Source organism: Cucurbita pepo, chromosome LG12, assembly GCF_002806865.2.
Source record: "Cucurbita pepo subsp. pepo cultivar mu-cu-16 chromosome LG12, ASM280686v2, whole genome shotgun sequence".
Lineage (NCBI taxonomy): Eukaryota > Viridiplantae > Streptophyta > Magnoliopsida > Cucurbitales > Cucurbitaceae > Cucurbita > Cucurbita pepo.
Window position 1 is genome coordinate 779,102 of NC_036649.1, and position 15,664 is coordinate 794,765.

Sequence of the window (15,664 nt, forward strand, 5' to 3'; positions counted from 1 at the left end):
AGTCCATCGGTAGTATATATTGTCTTCGTTGGGTTTTTTCTTCGAGGTTTTAAAACACGTCTACTAGGGAGAGGTTTCCTCATCCTTATAAAGAATGTTTCATTCCCTTCTCCAACCAATGTGAGATCTCAAAATCTACCCCCTTAGGGGCCAGTTTTCTGGTCACCGCTCGATTTCTGGCTCTGATACCATTTGTAATAGTCCAAGTCCACTGCTAGCAAATATTGTCATTTTTTGGGTTTTCTGTTCCGGACTTTCCCTCAAGGTTTTAAAATGCGGTTACTAGAGAGAAGTTTCCACACTCTTGTAAGGAGTGCTTCGTTCCCCCTCCAACCCCTCCAACTAACGTGGGATCTCACAAAATTTGACTCAAGCTTATTTTTGTATCCAAAGTTTGCATCTCTCATTTCATCCAAATAGGTTGATAGTTCGATTTGAGCACATGTTGTGATTGCTACCGTACGAAATTATAGTCTTGAAATGCTTCTTGAATTCGATGTTCGAGGAGATATGGGGATAGCTTTAACTGTGATGGACCGTTCATCGACATTGCTTTCAATGCTTACAAAACCGAAACGAGCAAGAAAACACTCCATTTAGTACGTGCAGAAGCTCAGGAATGGTCCAGTTACAAAGCCAGACAAGAAGGGAAAGGAAATGCTTGGCCCCAGAGTAGTTTGAATAAGGTAAGAATAACGTTGGCGCTTTGTAATGAAAGCAGGGCCAAGCATGTGGGTGCCTACACAGTTTTATTCTCTCTTTTTCTTTTTTCAAATTTTAAGTGTCTTTTTGTCTTTTTAGTTCTCATTTTCTTCTCATTCATACACCTTTTCTCCTATTTTTTACGATCGTGTGTTCATAAGACTCGAGAACCTGACAGGTTCAGACAACTCAACCCAAATCATAAATATAGGGTAAGGTTAGATGTTTTTTGGTTCGGTTGAATTTTTGGTAAACTGTAAATTTGGGTCAACTCGATCGACTTGAAAATAGGATTAGGATACGGCCCTACTTTTAAGATTATTATGAAAATTTAGAACATTTAACAATTATAATTGATGTAAAATTGTATTATAGATAAGTATTAAAAAAACAATCCTACACAACTCAACTCGAAAATAAAAAGTAGGTTGGGTTGGGTTAGGTTATGAACTCGGTTCAGGTTGCTCAAATCACCAACCCAATCAATCCAAAATTTTGGGTTATTCTAAAAGATTTTTTTTAACTCACATCGTGTAAACCCCCCTTAATAATAGCAAAGGGTGATTTTCGAACTTTAACTTTCAAGTTGTTAATATGATATAATTATACGACAATATATGATCATGCACATAAATAGATCATATTTGAAGATATTCACCATACGTAGTCACCACGTGTATTAACAAATATGGTATGGCATAAAAAATTCGCAAAAGTTAAAATTAGTAACGGACAAAAAATCTATCTCGCAAAAGTTAAAATTAGTAACGGACGATTAAAATACTAAATGACTAAAATGATTTATCGTATCAAAAAGTAAAAATACTTTATTTCCTTAATACGACATTATACGAATTAATCAATCATTTTTTAATGAGTCGAAAGATAAAGAACTAGATACCTTTTTTTTGGTATAATATTCGAAAGAATATTATGAAAATGAAATTCAAAGAAGAAATTTACCATTTTTTTAAAATAGAATATTAAATGAAAAAATATATATACATATAAATAAATAATTGGCCACCAATATTGAGACACATTAGATTTCATTCCAACACCATTGGTATTCACTCTCGTGCAGATCACGTGACTACCAAACCAATCCTGACCGTTAATTGAAGTTTCTTGCATTGAAACAAACCAATCTTGAGCGTTGAAATGGCATACCGTCCACTCTCTCAAACCCTACTCCTACAGAGAAAAGCACTCTTTTCATTACCATCAGATTCACCAAAGCTCTTTCTCTCTCCTCATTCCTCTCTCTCTCCTCTCTTTGTTCTTCCTTGAAGCCCCCAGTCGGCTACAAACCCTCTTCTCTCTCCATTTCCCCCCTCCGAAATCCTTTCCCCATAACCCACAAAACGAATTTCAATTTTCAGACCGAAGCTGAGGAACAACACCCGAATCGATTTCTCCATTCATTTGGGTATCTCGTGAAAACCAGGGAAAGGGGCAATGGATTCGGATCAGGGGAAGCTTTTCATTGGTGGAATTTCATGGGAAACCTCCGAGGATAAGCTTAAGGACTACTTCAGCAACTATGGTGAAGTGATGCATACGGTGGTGATGAGGGATAAGATCACTAGCAGACCTAGAGGGTTTGGGTTCGTCGTTTTCTCAGATCCCTCTGTTCTCGATCGAGTTCTTCAGGATAAGCACACCATCGATGGTAAAACGGTGCGTCAGAATCCCTTTCTTTTACTTTCTTCTTTCCATATTTGGAGTTTTGGCCTTTTTTATTTCTGATTTGGCCATTTTTTACGATGATTCTGGTTGGTGCATTGTTTTGTTCATCAGGCGAGGGATTGACAAAAGGGTTGGAGTTGTTCTGTAATTTCATTTCAACGTAGTTTATGTTTCCAATATGATCTTGAAACATCAGAAATGGGTTGCTGTGAATCTGTGGAGTTTATACTTTAATCTTCTGTAGTCATATTTGTTTAGTTACATTTTAGCATTTGTATTTATATTATTTTATAGGTTGAGGCCAAGAGGGCCTTATCACGGGAAGAACAGCAGACCCCTGCTAGAGCAAGCAATTCTAATGCTACTAGGAATTCTGGTGGTGGTGGTGGTGGTGGTGGTGGTGGTGGTGGAGGAAACATGAGAACTAAAAAGATTTTTGTTGGGGGATTGCCTCCAACATTAACTGAAGAAGGATTTAAGGAGTACTTTGAGGCGTATGGCCATGTAACCGATGTTGTAGTCATGTATGATCAAAATACTAGGCGTCCACGGGGATTTGGATTTATATCGTTTGATACTGAAGAAGCTGTTGACAGGGTTTTGCATAAGACATTTCATGATTTGAATGGTAAACAAGTAGAAGTTAAGCGTGCCCTTCCTAAAGATGCTAATCCAGGTGCGGGTGGTCGTTCGATGGGTGGCGGTGGTTATCAAGGTTATGGGTCTTCTGGTGGTGTTAATTCGAATTCTTATGATAGTCGTATGGATTCGAGTAGGTATATGCAATCTCAGGGCTCTGGTGGAGGGTTCCCACCTTATGGTTCCTCTGGATATAGTAATCCTGGGTATGGGTATGGTTCATCGAACAATGGCATGGGATATGGTGGTTATGGAAATTACAGCGGTTCGAATACTGGGTATGGCGCCCCTGCAGCTGTAGCCTACGGTAACCCGAATGCTGCTAATGCTGGTTATGGGAGTGGTCCTCAAGGTGGACCTAGAAGTTCATGGTCCACTCAAGCTCCCTCTGGGTATGGAGCCATGGGATATGGTAATGCTGCTCCTTGGGGTGGTGCTCCTGGAGGCAATGCTGGAGCTGGCAGTGGAGGACCTGGATCTGCACCCACTGGTCATTCTCCTGGTGGAGCTGCTGGGTATGGAAACCAGGGTTATGGATATGGTGGGCTTGGGAATCAAGGTTATGGTTACGGTGGAGGCGATGGCTCGTATGGGAGTCAATCTGGTTATGGTACAGGCGGAGGACGGTCTGGTAGTGCCTCAAATAGCAACGTCGGGGGTGGTCCAAGTGGGGGAGAGATACAAGGGAACAGTGGTGGTTACATGGGAAATGGCTATGGGGATGCTAATGGAAACAACTCTGGTTATGGAAACGCTGCATGGAGATCTGATGGAGGACAAGTAGGTTATACGGGTGGTTATGCTGGTGGACAAGCTCGGCAAGCCCAACAACAGTAATTCGATGATCAAAAGTGAACTGGATCGTGCCATGTTCTGTGTATCCGTGTTTGTTTTATGAGATCGATGTTTTCGAGTTGCTTATGGAAAAAAAGAGGTTTTCTTGCTGCTGACTGAAACGGTGGCCCGATTTGTAACACAATGAGCCTGGTGGGGTTGCTTGAATCCAAGTAGCTTGCAGTATTAATTTTTCTAGTCTAAAATAAGTAGCTGTTTTAGAAGTTTATTCGATGATGCTTCGGTTATTTAGTATTTTGTTGCGGAACGTAGTTAAATTTGGTCTCTTTATGAATGTCTTTTTTAGCTGTCTGTGATCGATTTTCATCTTTTCACTTTGTTTGAGTTGTAACAATTTGTTTCCTACTTATATATTCAGATATTTTTTATGTTCTCTTGTCGTTTAGATCGTCTAGATCGTCAGTCGTAGACGGTATGAAGAACTAGGTGATAGATGTTTCATTCTTTATCTTACATTTCAAGTAGGAATACAAAAGGTGTAGTGTAGTGTAGAGTAGAGAGAGTTGTAGTGATAGATGATAGTGTTGGAGGCCTCGCTATTGGGTCGATCACTTCGTATGGTTAGACCTAATCGTAGTCGTAGTTGGCTCTTTAACAATGGCATAATCATTTTCCCCCTCTATTTCCCCTTGTGTTACAGGAGGGATGCCCGGAGTTGTAAAAGTGGAGTCGAGAGAGTCCACTCATGACTGAACACAGGCTTCGTAGTGAAGGACCGTGTTCGGGATGTGTGTGTTCAGCATTTATGGAACTCGAGGGAGGACCTCTAATCGGTTGAAATATTGGATTTACCCCCCCGGAACCGAATATGTTCTTCTGCAAGGCCTTGCCAACACTATCAAGTATTCCAAATCTCTGGCATTGTGAGTCATTAGTTTATAGTAATTCTTCTCAAGGTTATTGAATCCATTCCTTCAAGACTTGGTTATGTAGGCTACTTGGTATTAATTATGAGTAGGTATTGATTTAAAGCTTCTTACCCATTTCTCTTCTGTCAATAATTAGCTAACAATAGCCTATGTAGATTAGCCTGTATAGAATTGCTTCTGCTGTTACCTTTTTTTCCTGTTGGTAAAGTAGCAACTGGTTCAATATATTCCTTTGCTATTTTGCTTCAAGGTCGACGATTAGTCGTAAAGATCTCGGTTTTAGAACTGCTATTAGGTGAATATAATGGTCTTTCTGCTGTTCCTTTGAAGTTTTTTTATCTGCTTTCCGATCCCGTTGGGGTCGATTATGAATCTATTCTTTCTTTTGTAGATGCTAGTTAATGTTCTTTTCTTGTTGGAGGAAAAGTGAGCATTGATATCAAGTTGGCAGGTCATTGATATCAAGTTCAATCTTTCTGCCCTTTCAAGTAGATATCAAAAAGGGAACACTTCCTTCAGAAATTGGATCAAAAGTTACAATGAAATGTTGAACTTAAGGCATGCATCTTATAGCTGCTGTCTAGCTGAATTACTTAACAAATACAATTTTGTTCATTGACCAATTGAAAAGAATGATCAAATCAATTTAATGTGCTGGGTTACCTTCGTATGGATTGCTGAATGCTGCTACATTACCAGGCCTTGAATATACAATCTGCCATCCAATTCAATTATCATTTTCTGCTCAATGCTCTAATTACAGTTACAGATGTATATAATCATAGAACTTGGAGTAATTTTATGATGATATTTGAACTATGTACCTGGTAATTGCCAAGGGTGCGAGATTTAAAACCAGCAGCGCAGTAGTCAAAATAGTATTCCCAAGTCCGTATGAACCTCTCATCAAAACCAAGTTGAAGAATTTTGCTGAAGAAAAAGAATAAGAACTTCAACTTGAAGAACATTTGATGGCAATGAATCCCCTAAATAAAACTTTTTACCTCTTATTCTCAAAGAAATTCTTTCTCCAACACCTCAAAGTTTGATGGTAATGAATCCCAATGTTCTCCAAATGTTCCACACTGCAAAATGAATTTTATTTGCAAGAAAGAAAAAAATAGAGAGAAATCACAATGAATGTTCTAAGTTAATAAAAGCTGGACTTACCAGAGTCTTGATGCAGTAGCCATGGCTGTTGTTAATCTACTTAGTGATGGTAGGCATCCTCCTGGAAATATATATTCTTTTATGAAGTCTGAACTTAGTCGGTATTCATCGTAACGTTCATCGGGTATCGATATGAACTAATAAAGAATCAAAAGTAGTATCAGGACCAAAGATATGTTAGCATTTAACTTGTATATGCCTATAACAATCAAAGCTTCCAACCTGTATAACAAAAAGGCCATTTTCTGCTAATACTGTTTCACATGAACCAAAAAAGTCTTCCATGAATTCATGGCCAACAGCCTCTATCATCTCACTGAAACAGTACAAAAGAGAATCATCACAGTACCAATTCATACATATGGCAAATAAATTCTCTTTCATATTATGAAACTCACCATGATATGATCCTGTCATATTTTTCCGTACTGGGCAATTTTCGATAGTCACAAAGAAGAAACCGAATGCGATCCTAGAATCGAAGTAAAAACTAGATATAAGAAGTAACATACCATACCACAGATAATGTTTTCATTAACAATAGTTGGGAAGAAGAACAATTTTCAATAAGTTTGGAACTATACCTGAAGGTTGGCATTTTTAACTCTCTTCTCAGCATATTTTAGTTGTTCCTCAGATAAAGTAATACCAGTATAACGACATCCAGTTCGCTTGACAACTTCGATCGCTAAGCTACCCCAACCGCACCCGATTTCCAATATGTGATGGTGTTTATTGATTCTTGCCTAAGAATTAAGACATAAAAAAGTTTGAATACTTAATGAGAGAATGAAAAAAAAAATTCTTAACTTCAGTTCGAATTGTAGCTAAAAGAATCACCTTTTCAATGAGAAGAGAGATTTTTCTCATTTGTGCAACCTTCAAATCTTCATCCTCTCCCTATTAACAAAAACAAGATAAAAAACTAAGATTAGTACATATTTGTAACAATGTATCATAAAAAAGTGTATAGAAAATGGTTTTAAAAACAGACCTTAAAGATGGCACATGAGTATGTCATTGTGTCATCCAAGAATAGAGAAAAAAGTTCATTGCTCTGTAGAACAAAAAGGAAGCAGATATCTTTCAGTCATTCAAGAAAAATGATGCAAAATAACAACGAATCTGAGCTTCTTTTTGAAGGCTAATAAATTTTAATAGCAAAAGGAAAGTGATGATATCAAATGACGGGTCAAGAAACTCAACCTTTCTACCATCCAGAGACAAATGAATTTTCTTATCAAGCTTTCTTAAAAAGGAAGAAAAATAGAAGAGGCAAAAGAGCCCATCGAAAACTATTGAATACCAGGTCATAATGACGGGAGATGTTCCTACGAGCTTGTGTAAGAGTGTTTTGCCTTGAAGCATGCTGAAAAAAATACTTTGCAGATGAAATACAAGCAGTAAATAGCGGCGGTGTCCACCATCCCCTGAAAAATGTAAGTGAATGTTTAGTTCAAAGGAAATGAAACTATGGAGCCAATGGCAGCTCTCCCCATTATATATACCTGTTCTTCTTTAGTTTTGCAATTGAAGAATTTGTATCTCTGCTAGCAATGAGAATCTGCAGAAGAAATCAGCATGACAGAGTCTGTGCAAATTACCGTGAGGATAAACTATCTTGAGATTCAAATCAGAAAAGCTTACCAAGAAAAAATTTAGAAGACCTTCATCTTTATCAACAAAAGAAAAGTCTCCATTGATATATGCATCCGCGAGGCCCAAGTCAGCTCGTGTCGCAATCTGCCAAAATGAATTCTTAAGACTTAGGAACCGTAACAGCCCAAGCCTACCCCTAGCAGATTTTGTCTTCTTTGGGCTTTTCCTTTCGGGCTTCCCCTCAAGATTTTTAAAACACGTCTGCTAGGGAGAAGTTTCCACACCCTTATAAAGGGTATTTCGTTCTCCTCCCAACCGATGTGGGATCTCACAATCCACCCCATTTGGGGCCCAGCGTCCTCACTGGCACTCATTCCTTTCTCCAATCGATGTGGGACCTCCACCAAATCTACCCCGCTTCGTGCCTCAGTCTCCTTGCTGACACATCGCTCGGTGTCTGGCTCTGATACCATTTGTAACAACTCAAGCCCACCACTAGCAGATATTGTCCTCTTTGGGCTTCCCCTCAAAGTTTTCAAAACATGTCAGTTTGGGAGAGGTTTCCACACTCTTATAAATGATGTTTCGTTCTCTTCCCGACCGGTGTGGGATCTCACAGGAACTAAAGGAGAGTACTTAATGGAGAATGAGCTCCAATCAATCATTTTCTTTGCTAAACTTCATCAGTACAGTTCAAATATATGTCAAGCAGACGTTAGACTTGCATACCTTCCAATAAAATTGGGGACTGTGAACTTTCAAAGCAACTTTTGGAAGGCATTTTTTATCTGTTCCCTCAAAGGTAAATATTGTGCCCCCTTCTTCCATTAAGCTGCGTTGATACAAAACATATCAATTGAGATTACTAGAAATAAAAGAAACACTATGAGAAGCATACGATTATAGTTGTACATAAGCTTACGTTAATGATCCTGAAGTTATATATTGCCCAAGAAATCTAGTTACAAACAAGCGTGCCCCTGTATCTGCTAGCGAAGGCACCATGTGTTTTGGGTTGCTTAAAAGAGTGAAACTATTTCCCAACATATTATGTGCTGCCATAACACCAGCCTGCAAATATTTAGACTTCATTTGTAAATCCATTGAGATATTCAAATTTGAAAAGGCACATGGACACCCTTAAGGAAATTATTATGTAATGGTCATTACCTTTAACCCATCCTCGTGGAAGCCATAACCTAAAAAGAAGTAGCATAAATAATAAGATTCCTATTGTAACATTAAAGCATGTCATATTTTAGGATGAGGATGCATGTTGCAGCATTTGAAGCTTAGGGGCATTCATTTATATTCCTGCTAAATCCTATCTTTTAGAATGTGGTTTCATCAGGCATGTTTGATTCAGATATGCACATTATAAAAGGTTAAACTAAATGTACTTTAACTAATCTACCCTGATAATTTATAAAATTGTATGCATGCGCACAAACTAATAGTGCAATAGAAACCACTGCGTTTGGACAAAAATGTATGTGCTCAAATATATTAGTGAGAAAAAGATTGGTATTGTGATAAAGTAAGTGATGAGAGACTTCTTAGTGAAGAAATGTGTAGATTTAATGATTGAGAGTCCGGAAGTTAGAATGAGAGTGTATGAATTATGAAGATAGATTTGTGAGATCCCACGTCGGTTGGGGAGGAGAACGAATCTTTATAAGGGTGTGGAAACCTCTCCCTAGCATATGCATTTTAAAAACCTTGAAGGGAAGCCCGAAAGGGAAAGCCCAAAGAGGACAATATCTGTTAGCGGTAGGCTTGGGCCATTACAAATGGTATCAGAGCAGCGCGGAGGTTGAGCCCTGAAGGGGGTGGACACGATCCGGTGTGCCAGCAAGGATGCTGGCCCCCGAAGGGGGGGTCCCACATCGATTGGAGAAGGGAATGAGTGCCAGCGAGGATGCAGGGGTCCGAAAGAGGTGGATTGTGAGATCCCACATCGGTTGGGTAGGAGAACGAAACATTCTTCATAAGAGTGTGGAAGCCTCTCTCTAGCAAACGCGTTTTAAAAACTTTGAGGGGAAGTCCGGAACGGTGTTATAAGATTAGTAAGAGAGAAGTTAGAACAAGAAATATGATTGTAAAGAGAAATCAGTGAGAAAATGCGCATGTGGAATGGAACTGGTGATGGGTGAGTCCAAAGATGTTGGTAAAAGAAAATATGTTGAAACTTCAGGCATGAACACCTACTCCAATGTAGCATAATTTGTATTCTCCGAATGATATAACTTTTTATCTTTTCATCATAAATCAATTTTAACAAGACAAGATTCTGATACCTTTCTAAACTTAGAATGCAGTAATCTTACCTTGATATGCTCCACAAAACCAAATTCTTCTCTTTCCTTGAATAGTATCAAGCTCAGTTGAAGCTTTTGATGCAGCTACAGATGGGATTGGGTGACCAGTTGACCACTTAAGCAAGATATTCTCTGGCTCTTTATCTGGATTAAGAGTCACGAGAAAAGGAGGACCAGTTTCACCAAGATTCTGCAAGTTCACAATTAAAGGGAGGTATCAAAGCTACATAACTTCAAATAGGAAACTCTTTTCCATGATTAACAGCCAATTTGCTTTATCCAAGCATTTTCCATCTACAATATTTTCACCCATTTCCTTTCAGCTAGAAATAATTGGTTCCGGAAAGAATTGATGTAGCAAACAACAGACATTGAATGTTCATACTCATTTCCTGGAGTGTTTGCATGAGAGGGAACTCTCAGAAGTTAAAATAATTAAGAATGAATCCAATTTTCCCTTGAATAAAAATTGAGATAATGTAACAACCCAAGCCTACTGCTAGCAGATATTGTCTCTTTGGGATTTTCCTTCCGGACTTTCCCTCAAGGTTTTAAAATGTATTTACTAGGGAGATGTTCTCACACCTTATAAAGAATGTGTCATTCCTCTCTCCAATTGACGTGGGATCTCACAGAAATGTAGTCTTCAGGAAGTATAACAAATTTACTTTATTGAGTAGATTCTCTACCTTTTATTCGCTGAGAGTTCATAGTTTGTTGCATCCTTTATAAGATCCAGGATTTCTTTAATATTATGGTCCTGTTTACAGCTAGGTTCTCTGGTTTACATGGTGTTAAAGATAGATAAAATATCAGAGTGGAAATATCAAAACTAACCTGAAGTACATTGAGCCAATATGTCAAACATACTCTCTTATCTGTATTTCCAAGAAAGTTCCATGCGCTCCATGCTGCTGGGTTTTGGGGCATTAAAGTTTTGTCACGATGGAGATAAATATCACTGCCAATACAGAGAAAATGGTTGTGCATTTTGATGCAACTAGTTCAGGCATCGTTATATTAACTTTAGCAGTTCATAATCTTAAAATAAATATCAATAGTCTATCATCCACAACACTTTGGAACAAAATTTGCCCATTATAGTCTCAACAAAGGTTCATCTGACAGGAGGAATATATCAAGTTCCTAACAGCAGAAAGCAAGAAATACCAAGTATTCTTTGTAGCAATTCACAACAAAATGAAGTATTAGGATAATATACCACCCTGATTCTAGCTTATTTTACATTATTCCAAGAAGATAAGGAAATGTAGGATAAGCAAAAGAGATTATGATTCAATCTTGATTTTGATTTTGAGAATTAAGCTCTAACAGCCCTAAGCCCAAACCCACTTCCACACCCACTTCCACTGCTAGCAGATATTGTCCTCTTTGGGTTTTCTCTTTCAGGCTTCTCCTCAAGAGTTTTAAAACGCGTCTGCTAGGGATAGGTTTCCACGTCCTTATAAAGAATGTTTCCTTCTCCTCTCCAACCGATGTAGGATCTCACAATCCACCGGGGGCCCAACGTCCTCCCTGGCATTCGTTCCCCTCTCTAACGGATGTGGGATCTCACAATCCACCCCTCTTCGAGACCCAACGTCCTCGCTAGCACTCGTTCCCCTCTTCGATCGATGTGGGATCTCACAATCTAACACCCTTCGGGGCCCAGCGTGGCACTCATTCCCCTCTCCCAATCAATGTGGGATCTCACAATCTACCCCCTTTGGGGCCCAGCGTCGTCGCTGGCACTCGTTCCTCTCTCCAATTCAGGTGGGATCTCACAATTCATCCCCCTTCGAGGCTCAGTGTCCTCGCTGGCACACTGCCCGATGTTCAGCTCTAATACCATTTGTAATAGCCCAAGGTCACCGCTAGGAGATATTGTCCTCTTTAGGCTTTCTCTCAAGATTTTTAAAAGCGTCTGCTTGGAAGAGGTTTCCACACCCTTATAAAGAATGCTCCATTCTCCTCTCCAACCGATGTGGGATCTCACATAAACTAACAATAAAGAGGAGATGAAATAATAATATACCTGTAGGCATATTGGAAAGCACCAAGTACTCTGACTTCTTCCGAGGTTGCTTGACTTCCTAATATTCTTAAAGTATCAGGAGCATGGGTCGCTATTATGCAAGCATCAAACATTTCCTGTGAATCATCTCCATAGCTTACATTACACCCTGATAAAATGTTCAATATCAAATATCAACAACCAATGGTAGAACATTGATATCAAAACTCATTGTCAATGATTTTAAAAAAATGAAGAACTGGACATCTTTTAACCATTTAATTATGCACCTTCATCCATTGTTGATATAGACTTAACTTCACAAGAAGTTCTTATCTGACAGCCTCGACTCTCTAGTACTTCTTGTACCTGATTTTTCAAATAAACTTACATTAACTAATGAGTGTCAAGGAAAACATTCAATTGGCTGCTAAAGTATAAAGGATCAGCTCACCTTCTTCACATAAGAATGAGAACGGCATTTGACAGTAAGCCATTGTGGACGACCAAACAACTGTAAATAAGAGAGTTTCATGGTGAGGAGCTCCAAAATTGCCATGATATTAAGAACATGATGAACAAAGACCAACCTGAAGTAGGTGATGATTTCGACAAAAGGAAAGGACAGAGAAAGCTGAAAAACTGAGAACTCCCTCGGAAGAACAAGACCAAATCGAACCACACATTGGAACCTAGAGCAATAAGATCAATATTCAATCCCTCTCCATACAATCGACATAAACAAACTCAAGAATTCTACAGTAATCTCACAAGATAAGCCTCTTGAAACAATTCGGAGTAGCCCCTTGACTTGATGAACTCTCCCAACGTCTCATTTCGATCAATATCTGAATTATTCTCCATAACTTCAAGATAACTATAGAAACAAGAACCAATAGGGCCGATCATAAATTTAAACAAACAAACAAACAAAAACCCCAAATCATTGAAGATAATAGCGATAGAACGTACTTGATAACATCGTCCTTAAACTTGAGTATTTCCCGAATCATTTGCCAGAAATATAGATTAAGAATGTTCTTCTTCTGTGCAAATAGACCTGAAACACCATTTCGACTTCCCCATTCATAGCCTCGTCCTTTGTCTAAGCTGACTGAGAAAGACATATCTGAGACTTCCATTTCCACTCCCAGATTCTCGAAAAACTCCATCATATTTGGATAAGTTACCTGTTCATATTCCAAAAGAATGATAATCATTACCTATTGATTCCTTGGCGTTCTCATCTTTCTACCAGCCCACCATTGATGATGCTTATACAGCTTCAGAAATAACATCCCGCCTCTCATCTAAATTGTTTTTTCCCTCTTGAAACTAGTGAGAATTTTATTTAGAGCTTAACATTTATGTTGAATATCAAGAATTTTTATATATTTCTAAATTCATCCATTTTAAATATCGTACTTCCCGTATCAAAAATATTCTTAAAAAAGTTTCAAAAAATATCTTAAAACTTTAAAATATATATATTTTTTAAAATATTCTTAAAGTTAAAAAAAATATTTAAAATATTATTTACCGTTAGATAGTAACGGCTAATATTTTGGTTTAGAAATATTCAAAAATACCCTTTAATTTTTAAGAGTTTCATTAATAACTTTTTAACTTCTTAAAAAACTTCAAAAAAATAATTTTCTCCACCACCACGTTCTAAAAATATTAATAAGAAAAAGTAACATTAAAAATGAAATAACAATTTTTTAAAATTAAATGTTAATGTTAATTTTAAAATTTTAGGGGTATTTTTTAAATATAATACTAAAAGTAAAGATATTTTTTTTTAGTTTTTTATTTAATTTTTTAAAAGTTAAGGATATTTATGAAACTTATTAAAATCAATTATATTTTTTAAACTAAATATTAATGGCCGATATTTTATAGATTTTTTTAATTTAAAATTATTATTGAAACGTTTGGAAGTTTCAGAATACTCCAGATAAAATATAAAATTTACTCATATTTTTTAAACAAAAATATAAATTTTAGGGATATTTTTATTTATTTACTTTTAAAAAAATTTAATGGATACGTTAATTACATTTATTTTAAAGAATTTGAAATTTTATAATTAAAGAACAGCAATATCTTATATAATTAATTGATTGAAAGAAAAAAAAAAAGAAAAAAAAAAGTGAAATTCTAAATATTTTCTTAAATAATAGAAAAAATTGTTATATTTAGACTCACAAGCTTACTCTTGAAACTAGTAATTTCCAATTAGAGTTAAAAATGAAATATTATTTAAAAAAACCCTTCCAATTACTATTTTAACCCAATAATAAAAAAATTGACTTTTTATTATAAAAAAAAATATATATATTCTCCATTGTTCTCGACGCAGACAGCCCACTTGTCATTAACCCCCAAAAGATAAGACAGCGCCCAAACTCCAGTTACTTGGCATTGCATATTAATATATTCATTTATTATTTAAATAAAAATATCTTAAAAGATCTAATTAGTATATACTTTTAAATTATAATTCAAATAATAAAGTGGGCTTCGAATCTAGCATGTGACATTATATCCGACTATATAATTCTAATATTTATGATGGACAATATATTTTTTTTTATAAAAAAACATTAAATTCAAAAGGACAATAATGTAATTTTTTTTAAATGCGTTACGAATAGATAATTTAATCCCGATCTTAAGCTTTTCAAAAATTTTAAAATATTTTAGCCAAAAATAAAAATTAATATTTTATGTCAGACTTGAAAATTTTAATCTGGATTATAAATATTCAAATTTTAATTTAAAAATTTAGAAAAAATAATATAATGTCTTAGCAAAATTCAATGAATGATATTTTCGTATTAATTAAATTATATAGTTAATTTTCTTACTTTAAATTAAGTTATATTGATTTGAACAATTAAATGCCTAATCTAACCTTTCATGTTTTATATTAATTTAAAACACCATATATATTTATTAAATATATAAAAAATATATATATTTCTTTAAATAATTAAATTTATGCTGAACCAATGCAACTAAATCGTCAATCGTCGTCTCTAGAACGACAGTCGTTTCAGATTTATGAGATAGAGAGAGAAACGAGAACCAGAAGAGAGCGAAAGAGAGATCGTACTCGATTGAAGACCATAAATCCGAGGTCCAAATCAAGGCCATCGAAGTGCACCGTTTTGGAATGGCCGCCAAGATAATCTTCCTTCTCGAACAGCACAGCCTCCACTCCAGCTTTGGCCAGAACAAACGCCGAAACCAGGCCGCTGATTCCGGCTCCGACCACCGCGACCTTCATTTTCCTCTCTGCATTCAAAATCGAAACGATTCAGTGCTCTGATTTCGTCTCGAAACCAGAAAATGATCGGAAAATGGAGAGAAACGGAAGCGCATTGACATTGCTAGTACCGAGATTTGCGATTGCGAAGAAATTAGGGCGCGGAAAGTACAGAACGTAATCGCTTTTTGCAGAGAGAATGGAGAAGGAAAGGAAGAAGGCGATACTAAAGGAAGCCGCTCACGTCTTTCGTCGCACTTTGGCTCTGACTTCACGAGCAAGAAGAAGGGATAAGGACCATTTGACCCTCGCTCGAGGCATATGGGAGGGAAATTCACTCCCCATTAAATTACTAAATAGCCCTTCCAACATGGATATACCCACTTGTCGGGCACGGTGCAGTCTCGTCTCGTCTTGGAAATTATTAAAAATACTTTTAAAACTTTTTATTTTATAAAATATATATATATATATATATATGAACTTTTAAAATTTTTAATAATATCTTTAATTTATCAAAAAAAAAAAAAAAAAAAAA

The 15,664-nt window shown here is 36.6% G+C and overlaps 2 protein-coding genes across 6 annotated transcripts; one reads left to right on the forward strand and one right to left on the reverse strand.

Moving 5' to 3' along the window:
* The first annotated feature begins 1,914 nt into the window (after nucleotides 1-1,914).
* Nucleotides 1,915-5,377, forward strand: LOC111806871 (heterogeneous nuclear ribonucleoprotein 1-like). 3 transcript variants are annotated; one of them, XR_002816889.1, is made up of 4 exons: nucleotides 1,915-2,382; nucleotides 2,686-4,017; nucleotides 4,526-4,748; nucleotides 5,146-5,377. XR_002816889.1 is itself a non-coding variant. In XM_023692378.1 (2 exons), the coding sequence occupies exons 1-2, from the start codon at nucleotides 2,161-2,163 to the stop codon at nucleotides 3,865-3,867; spliced, it is 1,404 nt and encodes a 467-aa protein (XP_023548146.1). In that variant the 5' UTR covers nucleotides 1,915-2,160; the 3' UTR covers nucleotides 3,868-4,253. The 3 variants fall into 3 exon arrangements, 1 of the variants encoding a protein (XP_023548146.1); XR_002816888.1 differs by lacking the exon at nucleotides 5,146-5,377 and having other exon boundaries at nucleotides 4,526-4,992; XM_023692378.1 differs by lacking the exons at nucleotides 4,526-4,748; nucleotides 5,146-5,377 and having other exon boundaries at nucleotides 2,686-4,253.
* LOC111806870 (tuberculostearic acid methyltransferase UfaA1-like) lies at nucleotides 5,248-15,464 on the reverse strand. 3 transcript variants are annotated; one of them, XM_023692375.1, is made up of 25 exons: nucleotides 15,258-15,464; nucleotides 14,974-15,155; nucleotides 12,828-13,045; nucleotides 12,627-12,732; nucleotides 12,446-12,547; nucleotides 12,310-12,369; nucleotides 12,146-12,224; nucleotides 11,877-12,024; nucleotides 10,679-10,802; nucleotides 9,851-10,031; nucleotides 8,694-8,722; nucleotides 8,446-8,594; nucleotides 8,253-8,355; nucleotides 7,572-7,667; nucleotides 7,433-7,488; nucleotides 7,231-7,354; nucleotides 6,919-6,981; nucleotides 6,765-6,824; nucleotides 6,509-6,670; nucleotides 6,323-6,396; nucleotides 6,147-6,240; nucleotides 5,925-6,061; nucleotides 5,759-5,839; nucleotides 5,579-5,684; nucleotides 5,248-5,469 (listed from the first exon to the last, which is right to left on the reverse strand). In XM_023692375.1, exons 2-25 carry the CDS (start codon nucleotides 15,145-15,147, stop codon nucleotides 5,401-5,403), a joined length of 2,595 nt encoding a protein of 864 aa, XP_023548143.1. In that variant the 5' UTR covers nucleotides 15,148-15,155; nucleotides 15,258-15,464; the 3' UTR covers nucleotides 5,248-5,400. The 3 variants fall into 3 exon arrangements, with proteins under 3 accessions (XP_023548143.1, XP_023548144.1, XP_023548145.1); XM_023692376.1 differs by lacking the exons at nucleotides 14,974-15,155; nucleotides 15,258-15,464 and adding an exon at nucleotides 13,079-13,192 and having other exon boundaries at nucleotides 12,828-12,969; XM_023692377.1 differs by lacking the exons at nucleotides 12,146-12,224; nucleotides 12,310-12,369; nucleotides 12,446-12,547; ... (2 more) ...; nucleotides 14,974-15,155; nucleotides 15,258-15,464 and having other exon boundaries at nucleotides 10,679-10,752; nucleotides 11,877-11,965.
* Between the last annotated feature and the right edge of the window lie 200 nt (nucleotides 15,465-15,664).

Coding starts and splice junctions, on each gene's coding strand:
- LOC111806871 (XM_023692378.1), top strand. CDS start 2,161: ATGGATTCGGATCAGGGGAAGCTTTTCATTGGTGGAATTTCATGGGAA. Junction 2,383..2,685: donor ACACCATCGATGGTAAAACG/GTGCGTCAGAAT, acceptor ATTATTTTATAG/GTTGAGGCCAAGAGGGCCTT.
- LOC111806870 (XM_023692375.1), bottom strand. CDS start 15,147: ATGAAGGTCGCGGTGGTCGGAGCCGGAATCAGCGGCCTGGTTTCGGCG. Junction 6,982..7,230: donor TCTCCCGTCATTATGACCTG/GTATTCAATAGT, acceptor TTTGTTCTACAG/AGCAATGAACTTTTTTCTCT. Junction 6,825..6,918: donor ACTCATGTGCCATCTTTAAG/GTCTGTTTTTAA, acceptor TTTTGTTAATAG/GGAGAGGATGAAGATTTGAA.